This window comes from Mercenaria mercenaria, chromosome 2 (assembly GCF_021730395.1).
Source record: "Mercenaria mercenaria strain notata chromosome 2, MADL_Memer_1, whole genome shotgun sequence".
Classification (NCBI taxonomy): Eukaryota; Metazoa; Mollusca; class Bivalvia; order Venerida; family Veneridae; genus Mercenaria; species Mercenaria mercenaria.
In genome coordinates, this window is record NC_069362.1 from 81823749 (window position 1) to 81841145 (window position 17397).

Below are 17397 nucleotides of genomic sequence, written 5' to 3' on the forward strand. Positions count from 1 at the left end.
ATTTGGTCAATATATTGTATATTCAATACGTGCGTACATCCAATAGGGGCTACGTAATTTTAGTGAAATATCTTAGTGTGGGCAGATGATTGACTTAGACCTCTCAAAATTCCCTCTATGAACAGCACATGATTGCAGATATACAAATGTTTAAGAGCAGAAAAAAAGTCTTATTACTTCATTTTTTATCTTAACATAGCTTGATATTCATTATAGCAGAATGCATCATTAAATGAAATACAGGTATGTGTAAAAGTGAAAGGCATCGGCAGGGGATAATAAATACTGTTATAAACTTCATTAGAATTTACATGCCTTATTCTCAATTACTGATGGAAAATGCATCACTACATAATTATGTTGCTTGCTGTATTGCAGAACCGCGGTGGAACAGAACCTCTCTATAATATGGGCAACGAGCCGGAACGTGACCCATTCCTTGATAGGGTGTTCCAGAATCAAGAAAAAAAAAGCCCTATGTTAAAGGACAGCCCTTGGATTTATTCCGATTACACGGGGCTGTCCAAGAAAGGGGTGGAATGGAAGAGGTAATGTTGAGTCCGCAAACATTATGATATTTTTTTATTTAACGACAACTATGTTAAAGGTAGATAAAATGTTCTATATACTGAGCACTTATGTGATATAGCAGTCTTCAGGTAAATGTATATAATCATTTCATATCAGTTCAATGGAGCTATATAAATCCACACTATAGCTGCAAGTTTAATATTTCTGGATTTTGTGTGTTGATCGTTGCAATAGTCCACTTTCACAGAGGTGAACATTTTACATAGATAGGTAGGACTTAATGTTAATCCCACATGGTTTTACAGATTTGGTCAATATATTGTATATTCAATACGTGCGTACATCCAATAGGGGCTACGTAATTTTAGTGAAATATCTTAGTGTGGGCAGATGATTGACTTAGACCTCTCAAAATTCCCTCTATGAACAGCACATGATTGCAGATATACAAATGTTTAAGAGCAGAAAAAAAGTCTTATTACTTCATTTTTTATCTTAACATAGCTTGATATTCATTATAGCAGAATGCATCATTAAATGAAATACCGGTATGTGTAAATGTGAAAGGCATCGGCAGGGGATAATAAATACTGTTATAAACTTCATTAGAATTTACATGCCTTATTCTCAATTACTGATTGAAAATGCATCACTACATAATTATGTTGTTTGCTGTATTGCAGAACCGCGGTGGAACAGAACCTCTCTATAATATGGGCAACGAGCCAGAACGTGACCCATTCCTTGATAGGGTGTTCCAGAATCAAGAAAAAAAAAGCCCTATGTTAAAGGACAGCCCTTGGATTTATTCCGATTACACGGGGCTGTCCAAGAAAGGGGTGGAATGGAAGAGGTAATGTTGAGTCCGCAAACATCATGATATTTTTTTATCTAACGACAACTATATTAAAGGTAGATAAAATGTTCTATATACTGAGCACTTATGTGATATAGCAGTCTTCAGGTAAATGTATATAATCATTTCATATCAGTTCAATGGAGCTATATAAATCCACTCTATAGCTGCAAGTTTAATATTTCTGGATTTTGTGTGTTGATCGTTGCAATAGTCCACTTTCACAAGGGTGAACATTTTACATAGGTAGGTAGGACTTAATGTTAATCCCACATGGTTTTACAGATTTGGTCAATATATTGTATATTCAACACGTGCGTACATCCAATAGGGGCTACGTAATTTTAGTGAAATATCTTAGTGTGGGCAGATGATTGACTTAGACCTCTCAAAATTCCCTCTATGAACAGCACATGATTGCAGATATACAAATGTTTAAGAGCAGAAAAAAAGTCTTATTACTTCATTTTTTATCTTAACATAGCTTGATATTCATTATAGCAGAATGCATCATTAAATGAAATACAGGTATGTGTAAAAGTGAAAGGCATCGGCAGGGGATAATAAATACTGTTATAAACTTCATTAGAATTTACATGCCTTATTCTCAATTACTGATGGAAAATGCATCACTACATAATTATGTTGTTTGCTGTATTGCAGAACCGCGGTGGAACAGAACCTCTCTATAATATGGGCAACGAGCCGGAACGTGACCCATTCCTTGATAGGGTGTTCCAGAATCAAGAAAAAAAAAGCCCTATGTTAAAGGACAGCCCTAGGATTTATTCCGATTACACGGGGCTGTCCAAGAAAGGGGTGGAATGGAAGAGGTAATGTTGAGTCCGCAAACATCATGATACTTTTTTATTTAACGACAACTATGTTAAAGGTAGATAAAATGTTCTATATACTGAGCACTTATGTGATATAGCAGTCTTCAGCTAAATGTATATAATCATTTCATATCAGTTCAATGGAGCTATATAAATCCACACTATAGCTGCAAGTTTAATATTTCTGGATTTTGTGTGTTGATCGTTACAATAGTCCACTTTCACAGAGGTGAACATTTTACATAGGTAGGTAGGACTTAATGTTAATCCCACATGGTTTTACAGATTTGGTCAATATATTGTATATTCAATACGTGCGTACATCCAATAGGGGCTACGTAATTTTAGCGAAATATCTTAGTGTGGGCAGATGATTGTTTTAGACCTCTCAAAATTTCCTCTATGAACAGCACATGATTGCAGATATACAAATGTTTAAGAGCAGAAGAAAAAGTCTGATTACTTCATTTTTTATCTTTAAATAGCTTGATATTAATTATAGCAGTATGCATCATCAAATAAAATACCGGTATGTGTAAAACTGAAAGACATGTAGGAATACAGATAGATGCTTGATTTAGACCTCTCAAAATCTCTTCTCTAAATAGAACAGTATTGCAGACATATAACTGTTTAAGTGTGGAACAAAAGTTCTAATGGTAACACTGTGTCTTACTATGGAATCAAGTGTTTAAACGTTGGAGCCCTCGCTTCTCCAATTAAATTCATTAACATTCAAATGTAAAAATCTGACTGAACCCATATAGGGTCACCTTTTAGGGAGCCGATCCCTCTTTGGAATGTCTGAAGTCTTTCGTTGGCACTTGAAACAGTTCAGATGTATGAAAGGATTCACTGAACTATCGCATGAATGGTTTATCCCTTCAATGTTTTTGAAAATTAAAAATATCTTTAATACCTAAGTACTGTCTTTTATTCCTTTAAATGAATATGAAAAGCATTTATATATTTAGATTTTACATTATAACTATAATCAATAAAGCAGTATGTCTCTATTTAAGGAGAACAAATTTGATAGTTTGAAGGTTAAGGTGGAGGAGGAAAGGAGGAAAATGAGGAAGGAGCTAGATCATGTAAGTATGATTTGTTTTGAAATATTCCAAATAAGTGGATGCTGCTAGGAAACACAAATCTAGCAGAAGTTGTTAGACATTGGCAGCTTATGTGAATGCATTCCAAAAACAAACCATAACCGTTTTGATCTTTTTACACCGATACGACCAGAATATTTCGAATAAAACAATCAGCAGGAGATAATTTTGTCTCACACTGGTCACGAAAAAACTATATTTAGATAAGCCATGAACCAAATAGTGAGAGCATAAATCTACCAGGCTCATTTGGTTATGGTAAAGGAAATCTCGCTATCGGTCTATAGATATGTCTTAAATCTCAGTAGAGACTGTTTCTTGAAAAATTCAACCTCAATTCATGGAAGTGTCTACATGAAGGTAAACATACTTTTATTTCATTGCTTAGCGGAAATTTATAACTGCTCCGATAATTGAAGAAATGAATGAAAATTATACACGTTTTATATTTAGATATAAATCAGTTGAACGCAGTTGAAATTTAAAAGATTATTTTGGATGCAACTGAATGATTACTTATTTTAGGCAAAGAGACAAGTACAAATCGAGGTTGAGAAAAAGAGGGCTGCAGTTGAAAAGCAGCAGGTAATTTAAGATTTTACATGGACACGCTGATCACTACAAATCAAATGTAAGCCTTCAAGGTTTAGTCACTTACATATATTTTATATAAAGTTTTGCAACTAGGCGGTCAGTGCATAATTCATATGCATATAATATATATATCATATATTTTAACGACTGTGTGTTGCAGAGACATTTATCATACACTGAAAAATATATGCAACAAGAATATTTATTTCAAACAGCCAGAGAAGAACTAAAAATACTTAGTACCGACAGCTTAAAAAAATTTAATTTTTGGCGACTTCCGTTTCTATACACTACATGATGATGGATATGCTATTTTTAAAATTCTGAAAATTGTGTCTTCTATTTTAGAATTTGGAGAAAAGATTGAGGCAGCTGAGGAGATGTGAGGAACAGGAAACAAGAGGACCATGATGGTCCTGAATCGCTCACCTATCCCCACATGACCCAGGCTGAACTGAGTATGACGTCATTATTTCTATTATTTGACATAGTGACCTAGTTTTTGAGCTCATGTGACCTAGATATCATCAAGATAAAAAATTATGACCAATTTTCATGAAGATCCATTGAAAAATATGGCCTCTAGAGAGGTCACAAGGTTTTTCTATTTTTCGACCTACTGACCTAGTTTTTGACCGCACATGACCCAGTTACAAAACTGACCTAGATATCATCAAGCTGAACATTGTCACCAATTTTCATGAAGATCCGTTGAGAAATATGGTCTCTAGAAAGTCACAAGGTTTTTTCTATTTTTAGACCTACTGACCTACTTTTTAAACCCACGTGACCCAGTTTCGAACTTGACTAAGATATCATCAAGGTGAACATTCTGACCAATAATCATGAAGATCTCAAGAAAAATATGGTCTCTAGAGAGGTCACAAGGTTTTTCTATTTTTAGATCTACTGACCTAGTTTTTAACCCCACGTGACCCAGTTTTGAACTTGACCTATATATCTTCAAGGTAAACACTCTGACCAATTTTCATGAATATCCATTAAAAAATATCGCCTCTAGAGAGGTCACAAGGTTTTCCTATTTTTAAACCTACTGACCTAGTTTTTGATTGCACGTGACCCAGTTTCGAACTTGAACTAGATATCATCAAGGTGAACATTCTGACCAATTTTCATCAAGATCCATTGAGAAATATGGCCTCTAGAGAGGTCACAAGGTTTTTCTATTTTTAGATCTACTGACCTAGTTTTTGACCCCACATGACCCAGTTTCGAACTTGACCTAGATATAATCAAGGTGAACATTCTGACCAATATTCATGAAGATCTTATGAAAAATATGGCCTCTAGAGAGGTCACAAGGTTTTTCTATTTTCAGATCTACTGACCTAGTTTTTAACCCCACGTGACCCAGTTTCGAACTTGACCTAGATATCATCAAGGTGAACATTCTGACCAATTTTCATGAAGATCCATTGAGAAATATGGCCTCTAGAGAGGTCACAAGGTTTTTCTATTTTTAGACCTAATGACCTAGTTTTTGACCCCACGTGACCCAGTTTCGAACTTGACCTAGATATTATCAAGGTAAACATTCTGACCAATATTCATGAAGATCTCATGAAAAATATGGCCTCTAGAGAGGTCACAAGGTTTTTCTATTTTTAGACCTACTGACCTAGTTTTGGACCCACGTGACCCAGTTTCGAACTTCACCTAGATATCATCAAGGTGAACATTCTGACCAATTTTCATGAAGATCTTATGAAATATATGGCCTCTAGAGAGGTCACAAGGTTTTTCTATTTTTAGACCTACTGACCTAGTTTTTGATGGCACGTGACCCAGTTTCGAACTTGACCTAGATATCATCAAGATGAACACTCTGACCATGAAAAATGTGACCTCTAGAGTGGTCACAAGCAAAAGTTTACGGACGCACGGACGGACGACGGACGACGGACGACGGACACCGCGCGATCACAAAAGCTCACCTTGTCACTTTGTGACAGGTGAGCTAAAAACAATTGTAAGAGAAAATTTAGAATCAACATCATTTAGGGAAATATGTTAATGAGATCATTCTATAATCAAGATAAAAAATATATATGAAACGGTTTGATATATTTAGAGTACGGTGTCACTTAACAGCTTAGGTAACCACAATCATATATATGGAGTTAATTAATAACTTTAGTTACACTGTCCCTTGTAGATGACTGGAGAATTTAACTAGAAAATAGTCTAATATTCTTAGAAAAATCATATTACACAAGAAAATAACAAATCATTAAATAAAACAAGAGGGCCAAGATGGCCCTAGGTTGCTCACCTGAAAAACACACCATAACAGTGTAAACATGTGTGACCTAGTGATTTCATGGAAAAATATATTCTGACCAATTATCGTTAAAAATGGAGCAAAAACCTTGAGTATAAACAAGTATTTTCTTTGATTTGACCTGGTGACCTAGTTTTTGACCCAAGACGATAATATTCGAACTTGACCTAGATTTCATCAAGGCAATCATTCTGACCAAATTTCATGAAGATCAATTGAAAAATACAATCTCTATCGCATACACAAGGTTTTTCTTTGATTTGACCTAGTGACCTAGTTTTTGACCCGAAATGACCCATTTTCAAAATCGGCCTAGATTTCATCAAGGCAACCATTCTGACTAAATTTCATGAAAATCCAGTGTAAAATGCAGCCCCTATTGCATACACAAGGTTTTGCCTTGATTTGACCTAGTGACCTAGTTTTTGAATCCAGATGACCAATACTCGAACTTGACCTAGATTTCATCAAGGCAATCATTCTGACAAAATTTCATGAAATCAGTGAAAGATCAGCTTTACACAGGTTTTCTGATTTACTAGTGACTATTTGACCAGATGACCATCTCAACCTAGATTTCATCAAGGCATCATTTGACAAATTTATGAGATCATTGAAAACACTAGTTATCACTACCAGGTTTCTTTGATTTGACCTGTGACCTACTTTTGAAACCCAGTAATTCATCTACCTAGATTTCATCAAGGCAATCATTTTGACATAATTGTATGAAGATCAATTGATAAAACAGCCTCTATCACATACACACAGGTTTTCTTTGATTTGACCTAGTGACCTACTTTTAACCCAAGGTAGACCTGTATTCGAATCTGACCTAGATTTCATCAAGCAATCATTCTGACTAATTTCATGAAGATCAATTGATAAATATAGCCTGTATCGCATACACACAGTTTTTATTTGATTTGACCTAATGACCTACTTTTTGACCCGAGGTGACCCATTTTTGAACTCGGCCTAGATTTCATCAAGGCAATCATTCTGACCAATATTCATGAAGATCAATTGAAAAATACAGCCTCTATAGCATACACAAGGTTTTTCTTTGATTTGACCTAGTGACCTAGTTTTTGACCCCCAGATGACCCTTTTTCAAACTCGGCCTAGATTTCATCAAGGTTATCATTCTGACCAATAATCATGAAGATTAACTGAAAAATACAGCCTCTATCGCATACACAAGGTTTTTCTTTGATTTGACCTAGTGACCTAGTTTTTGACCCGAAATGACCCATTTTCGAAATGGACCTAGATTTCATCAAGCTCATCATTCTGACCAATATTCATGAAGATTAATTGAAAAATACAGCCTCTATCGCATACACAAGGATTTTCTTTGATTTGACCTAGTGACCTAGTTTTTGACCCGAGATGACCCATTTTCGAACTCGGTCTAGATTTCATGAAAGTGATCATTCTAACCAATATTCATGAAGATTAATTGAAAAACACAGCCTCTATCGCATACACAAGGTTTTTCTTTGATTTGACCTAGTGACCTAGTTTTTGAACCCAGATGACCCATTTTCAAACTCGGCCTAGATTTCATCAAGGCAATCATTCTGACAAAAATTCATGAAGATCAATTGAAAAATACAGCCTCTATTGCATACACAAGGTTTTTCTTTGATTTGACCTAGTGACCTAGTTTTTGACCCCCAGATGACCCATTTTCAAACTCGGCCTAGATTTCATCAAGGTTATCATTCTGACCAATAATCATGAAGATTAATTGAAAAATACAGCCTCTATCGCATACACAAGGTTTTTCTTTGATTTGACCTGGTGACCTAGTTTTTGACCCGAAATGACCCATTTTCGAAATCGGCCTAGATTTCATCAAGCTTATTATTCTGACCAATATTCATGAAGATTAATTGAAAAATACAGCCTCTATCGCATACACAAGGATTTTCTTTGATTTGACCTAGTGACCTAGTTTTTGACCAGAGATGACCCATTTTCGAACTCGGCCTAGATTTCATGAAAGTAATCATTCTAACCAATATTCATGAAGATTAATAGAAAAACACAGCCTCTATCGCATACACAAGGTTTTCCTTTGATTTGACCTAGTGACCGAGTTTTTGAACCCAGATGACCCATTTTCAAACTTGGCCTAGATTTCATCAAGGTAATCATTCTGACCAAAATTCATGAAGATCAATTGAAAAATACAGCCTCTATCGCATACACAAGGTTTTTCTTTGATTTGACCTAGTGACCTAGTTTTTGAACCCAGATGACCCATTTTCAAACTCGGCCTAGATTTCATCAAGGTTATTATTCTGACCAAATTTAATGAAGATTAGTTGAAAAATACAGCCTCTATCGCATACACAAGCTAAATGTTGACAGACGACAGACAGACGACAGACATCGAGTGATCAGAAAAACTCACCTGACCATTGCTCAGGTGAGCTAAAAAGTCTTTATATACAAAGGATACTAAAATACTGTTATAACCTTTATTAGATTTACATGCCTTATTCTCAATTACTGATTGAAAATGTATCACTACATAATTATGTTGTTTGCTGTATTGCAGAACTATGGTGACACTATGAAATGGGCCCTGAGACGGAACGGGCGCCATATCTTGACAGATTATTTGAAAATAATGACAAGAAAACTCCCCTCGTGAAAGGACAGCCCGTAGATTTATTCCGGCTCTACGGGGCTGTCCAAGAAAGAGGCGGGATGGAGGAGGTAATGTTGAGTCCACGAACATGATATTGTTTTATTTAACTACAGCTATGTTATTAGGTAGATAAAATGTTCTATATACTGAGAACTTGCGTAGAGTGATATAGCAGACTTCAGGCAAATGTATATAATCATTTCATAATTATCTAACTAGATTCTACAACTATGTTAAAGGTAGATAAAATGTTCTATATAGTTACTGAGAACTTGAGTAGAGTGATAAAGCAGTCTTCAGGCAAATGTATATAATCATTTCATAACAGTCCAATGGAGCTTAATGAATCCACATTTATATATAATAGCTGCAAGTTTAATATTTCTGGATTTTGTGTGTTGATCGTTACAATAGTCCACTTTCACAGAGGTGAACATTTTACATAGATAAGTGGAGACTGGTAGGACTTAATGTTAACACCACATGGTCTTACAGATTAGGATTAGGGTAGGAGCTTAATATAAGTAGATAATACATATAAAATATCACTGTAGTTACAAAATGTGTCTCTCGTACCAAGGTTCCACTGAATTACTGCATAAATAATTTTTCCTTCATTGAAAATTGTTTATAAAGATTAAGAATGTCATTGTTTTTGTTTTTGTTTTTTTTTCTTTTAAAAGCATAACGCTATGTTAAGAATGCATATATTAAGCCTTTATGTAGATACAACAGATAGAGTTAATAAGGGACTATATCTCTATTTCAGTGCCAAGGAATGCCAGAAACTTTGGAAAAGTATAAGGAAGTAAGTACAATATGTTTTCCCGTAAATGAGTTCAACGCTTATGTAGATTACAAAATAATGATGTTGCCAGAAAGTGCAACATTGACTGCAGCTGACAGAATTACAGCTTGTGTGCCCATATACCAAAGAACAACGAAAAAGGCAATTTGATACCCATGCATAGACATTTGAGACAAGGTTGAATAAAATACCAATGAAATAATCGTACCTTACATCATTTGTTGTTCACTGGTGAATAACTACTGTTTTTAAATCAACAATTACTACATGGAAATAACAGGTCTACCATGTTCGCCAAGGATATCTCACCACCATTCTGAGATATGTCTAAATATAGAACCTTGTTTTTGGATCAATATTATCTTTAAACAAGAGCTGGTTGAACACGAAATGCCCCCCTTGATGCATTTAGTAATTGCACAAGGAACAGAAATTATATGCACACTGTAAATAATAGGGGTGGGCGATATACCGCGGTAGACCGGTTATTGCGATGTTTTTTCCGACGATACGATATTGCGATATGATTTTCGAATACCGGTTATTTTATAACATTAAGTAACACTAGTTAACGTAAACCAAGAAGATTCACAAAAAAAAATTGTTTTCTTGCCAGCACGATTCAACTTTGTTTTCATTTTTCTCCTTTCATTTCCGGTGCAGGTAGCAGACTGGTTTACAGGTATTTTACGGACCCAATTCCACATAATAAAACCAATAAGAAAATTTAGATAAATATAGTTTTGTATTTGTCAGCGACTCATTAGTAATTTTTCTATCAACTAGAATTTATTGTTCATACAGCAGCTATACCACTTTCCTCGTTTATAATCGGTGAATTGAGCAACCTGTGTTATATGATTGTATCCGTAAACCGAATGTAGTGCTGCACAATAAACTAAATAATATTTTGACGCAGCCTACTTTCGCTTTTGAATATCCGGTAATCTAGTCAAAACTTTTATTTTTTTATTTACTGGTATTTTTATTTATTGAGAAGGTCGAGCAAACACTCGTGTTGTTGATACTAGTCATTTTACTCATTTTTAATTGAATAAATTTGAAAAAAAAAAAAACAGTATGATTCGTCATGTTTTGTTCATTAAATAACTGGTACATTGTATCATAGCTCGGTGTTTTTCTTAACAAATTTGGTGCAGGTAATTCGTATACACTGAGTACAGGGTGCGGTAACTAAAATGTGCAGGTATTAAATACCCGCACGCTAGTTACCGCACTGTTGGATAGGAAAGTATGCCAGCGTGTCTGGAAAAGTAGACAGCGAAGTGTATTTTATTGATTTTCTGCTCTAGCATTGGTTTATTTTACCTGGGCTTTACACATTTGTAAAGCAAGGATTTTAAGTACTCACTGAACTGCTGTATATGGCAATGTGGAACGCCTACAACTACCATATATGGACGGCTATGATACAAAACAGAAAGAACATTAAAACTCTTGGGTAAACGATTTATACTTGGGGGCTATGCCCCCTCGTACAAATCGTTTACCCTCGAGTTTCAATGCTCTTTCTATTACATATATCGCAGTATATTGCAATATCCACATACAATATTGCAATATATCGCAATACCAATTTTCGTGGCAATACCCACCCTTAGTAAATAAGTATATGTAAACCATGTGACCCACAGGGCGGAGCCATATTTGACCCTTGGGGAATAATTTGAATAATCTTAGTAGAGGATCACTAGATGATGTCACATACAAAATATCAAAGCCCTAGGCCCTGTGGTTTTGGACAAGACGTTTTTCAAAGTTTTTTCCTATATAAGGCTATATAAACCATGTGACCCTAGGGGTGGGGCCATATTTGACCCCAGGGAAATAATATGAACAATCTTGGTAGAGGACCACTAGATTTTGCTACATACCAAATATCAAAGCCCTAGGCCCTATGGTTTTGGACAAGAAGATCAGAAACCATTTAACTCTTCCTGGCCAATGTGACCTTGACCTTTGACCTAATGACCTCAAAATCAATAGGGGTCACCTGCTGGTCATGACCAACTTCAACTTTTGTGACCCTAGGCATAAGCGTTCTTGAGTTATCATCCGGAAACTGTTTTACTGTTCAGGGTCACTGTGACCTTGACCTTTAACATACTGACCTCAAAATCAATAGGGGTCATCTGCTGGTCATGGCCAACCAAACTATCAATTTTCCTGACACTAGGCCCAAGCGTTCTTGAGTTATTGCCTGGAAACCATTTTACTGTTCCTGTCACTGTGACCTTGACCTTTGACATACTGACCTCAAAATCAATAGGGGTCACCTGCTGGTCATGACCAACCTCCCTATCAACTTTCGTGATCCTAGGCCTAAGCGTTCTTGAGTTATCATCCGGAAACTGTTTTACTGTTCAGGGTCACTGTGACCTTGACCTTTAACATACTGACCTCAAAATCAATAGGGGTCATCTGCTGGTCATGACCAACCTCCCTATCAACTTTCATGATCCTAGGCCCAAGTGTTCTTGAGTTATCATCCGGAAACCGTTTTACTATTCAGGGTCACTGTGACCTTGACCTTTGACATACAGACCTCAAAATCAATAGGGGTCATCTACTGGTGATGACCAACCTCCCTATCAACTTTCATGATCCTAGGCCCAAGCGTTCTTGAGTTATCATCCGGAAACGGATAGGTCTACATTCCGACCGACCGACATCTGCAAAACAATATACCCCTCCTTTTTCAAAGGGGGGCATAATAAAGACTTCTGCAAGTTTTCATCAATTTATATCAAATACTCTCTGAGTTTGGTGCGCCACAAAGTGAAAAATTTGCATTTTTGACTATTTCAGGGACCATAACTCTAGAAATAGAACAGGGATTGACGAAAAATAGAAGGTGCTCTAGTTCATATCATGTTAAAGACTTATGCAAGATTTCATCACTTTATATCAAATACTTTTTGAGCTAGGCACATCACATCCTGTTTTCAGACACACATACCGATGGACATACAGATGCATGGACAAGATTTAAATCATATGCCTCCACCATTCATAGTGGGGACACAAAAATACATATTTTGACATATTAAGAAGCATGGAAATCAGAAACTGATAAAAATATTTACATGTATAAAAACAAAAGCTATGAAAACCAGTGACAAAACTATGACTGCAACTGACTAGAATTATATGAATCAAAGAAACAGAAAAATATCACATTTTATTACTGATTTAAATTTCTTGTGTATTCAACATATATAAAGGCACTTACTGTAGCTGATGCCATGCTATTCACATAAATCTGGTCCAGAATTTCAAACTTAATACAAACAATCATTTTTCTGCCAAAACAGGTGCTATTTTATTCAAAAATCATGAAATTCAGTTAGTACATTTAGAAATGGTAAAATAATGGGTTTTCACTGAAAAACAATGGAGCAAACTGATTGTACAAAAATAAACTTAAGTAAATTCTGTAATGAAAAACAATGGACCAAACTGATATTTAAAAGAATCAACCAAAGTATATTCTACAATGATGAAAAAGTCATTAAAGTCCAGATAAATGGTTTTTAAATCATTTCTCTGAAAAAAGGGTGCTTCAATGGGGTTTTAATGGAGTTTGAATGTTTTTTCTACCATTATATTTCACTAAGGGATATTTTAATGTTTTGACATTGTTTTATAATAACCAACAGTTCAAGAATAATAGTTATAATTTATTTCATTTTCAGAACAGTCATGGGCCAGTATAGATATTATTTACTATAGTTCCTGAAGTAATAGATCACACCTCAACTCACTTTAAAAGTAAAACAGAAAGTCTATTTAAATGAAAAAGAAAACATTTTCCATGTCCACAAAAAACTTCTAGAAATTTCTTCTCAAAACATATCTGTAACCTCCATTTAAGAATTAGGGGCTTGGAAAGTAAAAATATCTAAATGTTAGGAAAATGTAGATATTTTACATCACGCAAAAAGAAAGTGGTCAGACTATCTATGACTCTAGTGAAAGCAAACAACACAATACCGATGATGAAGAAGCAGACCTGAGTGCATATTTTGAACACATGTATGCACATGTTTGAGGTATATGTTGGTACACAGGCAAATGACTATTTCGGTTGTTGATTACAACAGCTGCCAATATGAGGAGGAAATAAAACATCTGACATTTATAGCGAATAGTCAAATGCATTTCTGACGTCATTTCTTATCTTCTACCCCCCGGGCAGCAAGAACATACTCTTCCTCAAGCTTACAAAGCTGTTAGCAGAGCGTCTTTACAACTGTGAAGTGATATAATTCTGTCCAAAAGAAAACAAACAACAAGAAAATAAAATCAGGTTTATGGGAATTGTTTCCACACTTGTAAAGGTTGATGATAAAGATGTATACATGAGTTTTAGTAAACGAAGTTTGCCCAAAAATTTTAACCTGAAAATAACCTAAGTATAATACTTTGGTGACATTGAGCTTGAATATAATGGGTTCAAGCCCTGCATAAACTTTGTTTGTATGCTGCACAATGTTTATGTGAATTTAAAGTAAGATATAAGCAATTACAATAAAGGTATGACAGAAAAACAAAGGTGGCAGAAAACCTTTAATCTAAAAATAACCTAAATATAACACCTTGGTGACCTTGTCCTTGGGTATAACTGGCCCAGCCCCTGCATAAACTTTGTATGCCGCAGAATGTTTATGTGAAGTTGCAGTAAGACATAAGCTATACTAACAAAGACGTGCCAGAAAAACAATGTTTGCCGAAAAACTTAAACCAAGAAGCCGGGCGAGTAGAATAGCACCCATATTCTACAAATAGTGGAGCTAAAAATACAAAGAAAAATGAAAAACAATGTGTCCTGTTAAATTGAGTGGAATAAGTATGCATTTTTCTCGTACATTAGCGGAAGCACGCATGTATATTCTATTTTCCTGTCAAAGACAAGGACATCGTTGGTAAAATAGACTAATAAATACTGTTTGACTGTTGCAAATAAAATACAATACATAATTTATATTTATTAATTCAATGAATACAGTGTATGGAGCCTATTAGCCCAAACACTACATCATTCCATTATTGCGAATAGGCGTACTGTATTTTTTTGCGAATGGTTAAACAATTTTATATCAAGTTTTGCACTCGGTGGTAAGTGCATATTTCATAGGCATGTTGATTTAAACAATATTTCAACTATTCAGGGTTGTAAATTAATATTTGTACCGTATGTACTACGTATAAACTCATCTTCATGGATTGATAATGAAACATTCTGACATGAATTTCCTTCGCAGTTCCAAAATGATGGGCTTTTTTAGCCTGAAATAGGCTGAATCTGAATGTTTCGTCTTTTGCTTTGACTATCTGTGTTTTTGGTGAAAATGCGTTTTAATTTCAAGCGTCAATGTCTATTTAACGACTGTGTGTTGCAGAGACATTTATCTCACACTGAAAAATATATTCAACAAGAATACATATTTCAAATAGACAGAGAAAAACTAAAAATACTTACCACCGACAGCTTCAAAAAAATTGAAAAACGAAAGTGAACGTTTAGATTTTGGTGACTTCCGTTTCTATACAATGTGATGATGGATATGCTATTTTTCAAATTCTGAAAATTGTGTCTTTTATTTTAGGATTTGGAGGAAAGATTACATCATATGAGGAGGAGATGTGAGGAGCATGAAAAAACAATTGTAAGAGAAAATTTAGAATCAACATCATTTAGATATAAATCTAAAATATGTTAATGAGATCATTCTATAATCAAGATAAAAAATATATATGAAATGTTTACATGCCGGTTTGATATATTTAGAGTACCGTGTCACTTAACAGCTTAGGTAACCACAATCATATACATGGAGTTAATAACTTTAGTTTACACTGTCCCTTGTAGATGACTTGAGAATTTAACTAGAAAATATATATATAGTCTAATATTCTTAGAAGATTCATACTACACAAGAAAATAACAAATTATTAAATAAAAAAGTCTTTATATACAAAAGATAATAAATACTGTTATAACCTTCATTAGATTTACATGCCTTATTCTCCATTAATAATTAAAAATGCATCACTACATAATTATGTTGTTTGCTGTATTGCAGAACCATGGTGAAGCAGAACTGCTGTACGAAATGGGCCAAGAGCCAGAATGGGTCCTATTTCTTGACCGGATTTTTCAAAATCAGGAAAAGAAAACTCCCCGTGTGAAAGGACAGCCCTTAGATTTATTTCGGCTGTACGGGGCTGTCCAAGAAAGAGGTGGAATGGAGGAGGTAATGTTGAGTCCGCAAACATTATGATACTGTTTTATTTAACAACAACTATGTTAAAGGTAGATAAAATGTTCTATATACTGAGCACTTATGTAGAGTGATATAGCAGTCTTCAGGCAAATGTATGTAATCATTTCATATCAGTTCAATGGAGCTTAGTGAATTCACATTATAGCTGCAAGTTTAATATTTCTGGATTTTGTGTGTTGATCGTTACAATAGTCCACTTTCACAGAGGTGAACATTTTACATAGGTAGGTAGGACTTAATGTTAATCCCACATGGTTTTACAGATTAGGATTAGGGTAGGAGCTTAATATAAGTAGATAATACATATAAAATATCACTGTAGTTACAAAATGTGTCTCTCTTTGCAACTTTTCAATGTCATAGGTGCCTTGTTGTGTACCTGCTACCCTTACATGTTATGAATGGCTTTAATTTACAATTACTTGACAACATGTCATTTCTACCAAGATTTGTATTGCACCACCCATAGAAAGTTTCTCATAAACAGTTAGAGGAGCATCCTAGGTCGGCAATATATCTCTGACATTGAGTGTGCGCATGCATTGAATGAACACTATTAAATCCATGTTAAACCTAACCCTAACCTTTGGTCAATATATTGTATATTCAATACGTGCATACATCCAATAGGGGCTACGTAATTTTAGCGAAATATCTTAGTGTGGGCAGATGATTGACTTAGACCTCTCAAAATTTCCTCTATGAACAGCACATGATTGCAGATATACAAATGTTTAAGAGCAGAAGAAAAAGTCTTATTACTTTATTTTTTATCTTTAAATAGACTGAAGAGAGAAAACTGCTTAAAGCAAAGAGAGACCGTTTAAACATCTCTCTACAAGGAGTACAACAACAGAAAGTTGTAGCTTCTGCTGATAAAGTTGTAGAAAATGTAAGATTTTGTAAGTAATATACTGTAAGTGTAGAAATATGTGTGGGTTTCAAATGTTCACGATATTCCCGCAAATTCACTATTACCACAATTATTTCTACACAAATTTCTACTTATAAGTCATATTTTCATGCAAGTGTGAACCAACTCAATCTAGACTGTAAACTGAGCTGTCATTATACATTTGTACCTTCATGTAAACTATATAATGAATATAAACAACTTGTTAAGATATTATAAGTTATTAAATTATTGAAAACAAGTGAATGAAGTATTGCCATGCAATACAAAGTCCCCTACTGGAAGGCACCTAATTTTTTCTACTGCAGTATAACATAATGAACTGATATCTGTCAATAATGTATAAACAATATTGTACTACATATACAATACGTTATAACAAAGCACTTGGATTAAAATTTGTATATATAAAAAACTTTAATTGTTCTCATATAGCATTTTTTTGGCCGATTATCACAAAGGTATCGTACAAGTT

General features: G+C 34.7%; 1 protein-coding gene across 1 annotated transcript; it reads left to right on the forward strand.

Moving 5' to 3' along the window:
* The first annotated feature begins 382 nt into the window (after positions 1 to 382).
* Positions 383 to 16919, forward strand: LOC123564426 (uncharacterized). The gene is made up of 11 exons (XM_053526848.1): positions 383 to 548; positions 1215 to 1384; positions 2051 to 2220; positions 3246 to 3317; positions 3861 to 3920; positions 4278 to 4387; positions 8801 to 8961; positions 9663 to 9701; positions 15332 to 15391; positions 15809 to 15979; positions 16794 to 16919. The coding sequence occupies exons 7-11, from the start codon at positions 8821 to 8823 to the stop codon at positions 16917 to 16919; spliced, it is 537 nt and encodes a 178-aa protein (XP_053382823.1). The 5' UTR covers positions 383 to 548; positions 1215 to 1384; positions 2051 to 2220; positions 3246 to 3317; positions 3861 to 3920; positions 4278 to 4387; positions 8801 to 8820.
* Positions 16920 to 17397: the final 478 nt, after the last annotated feature.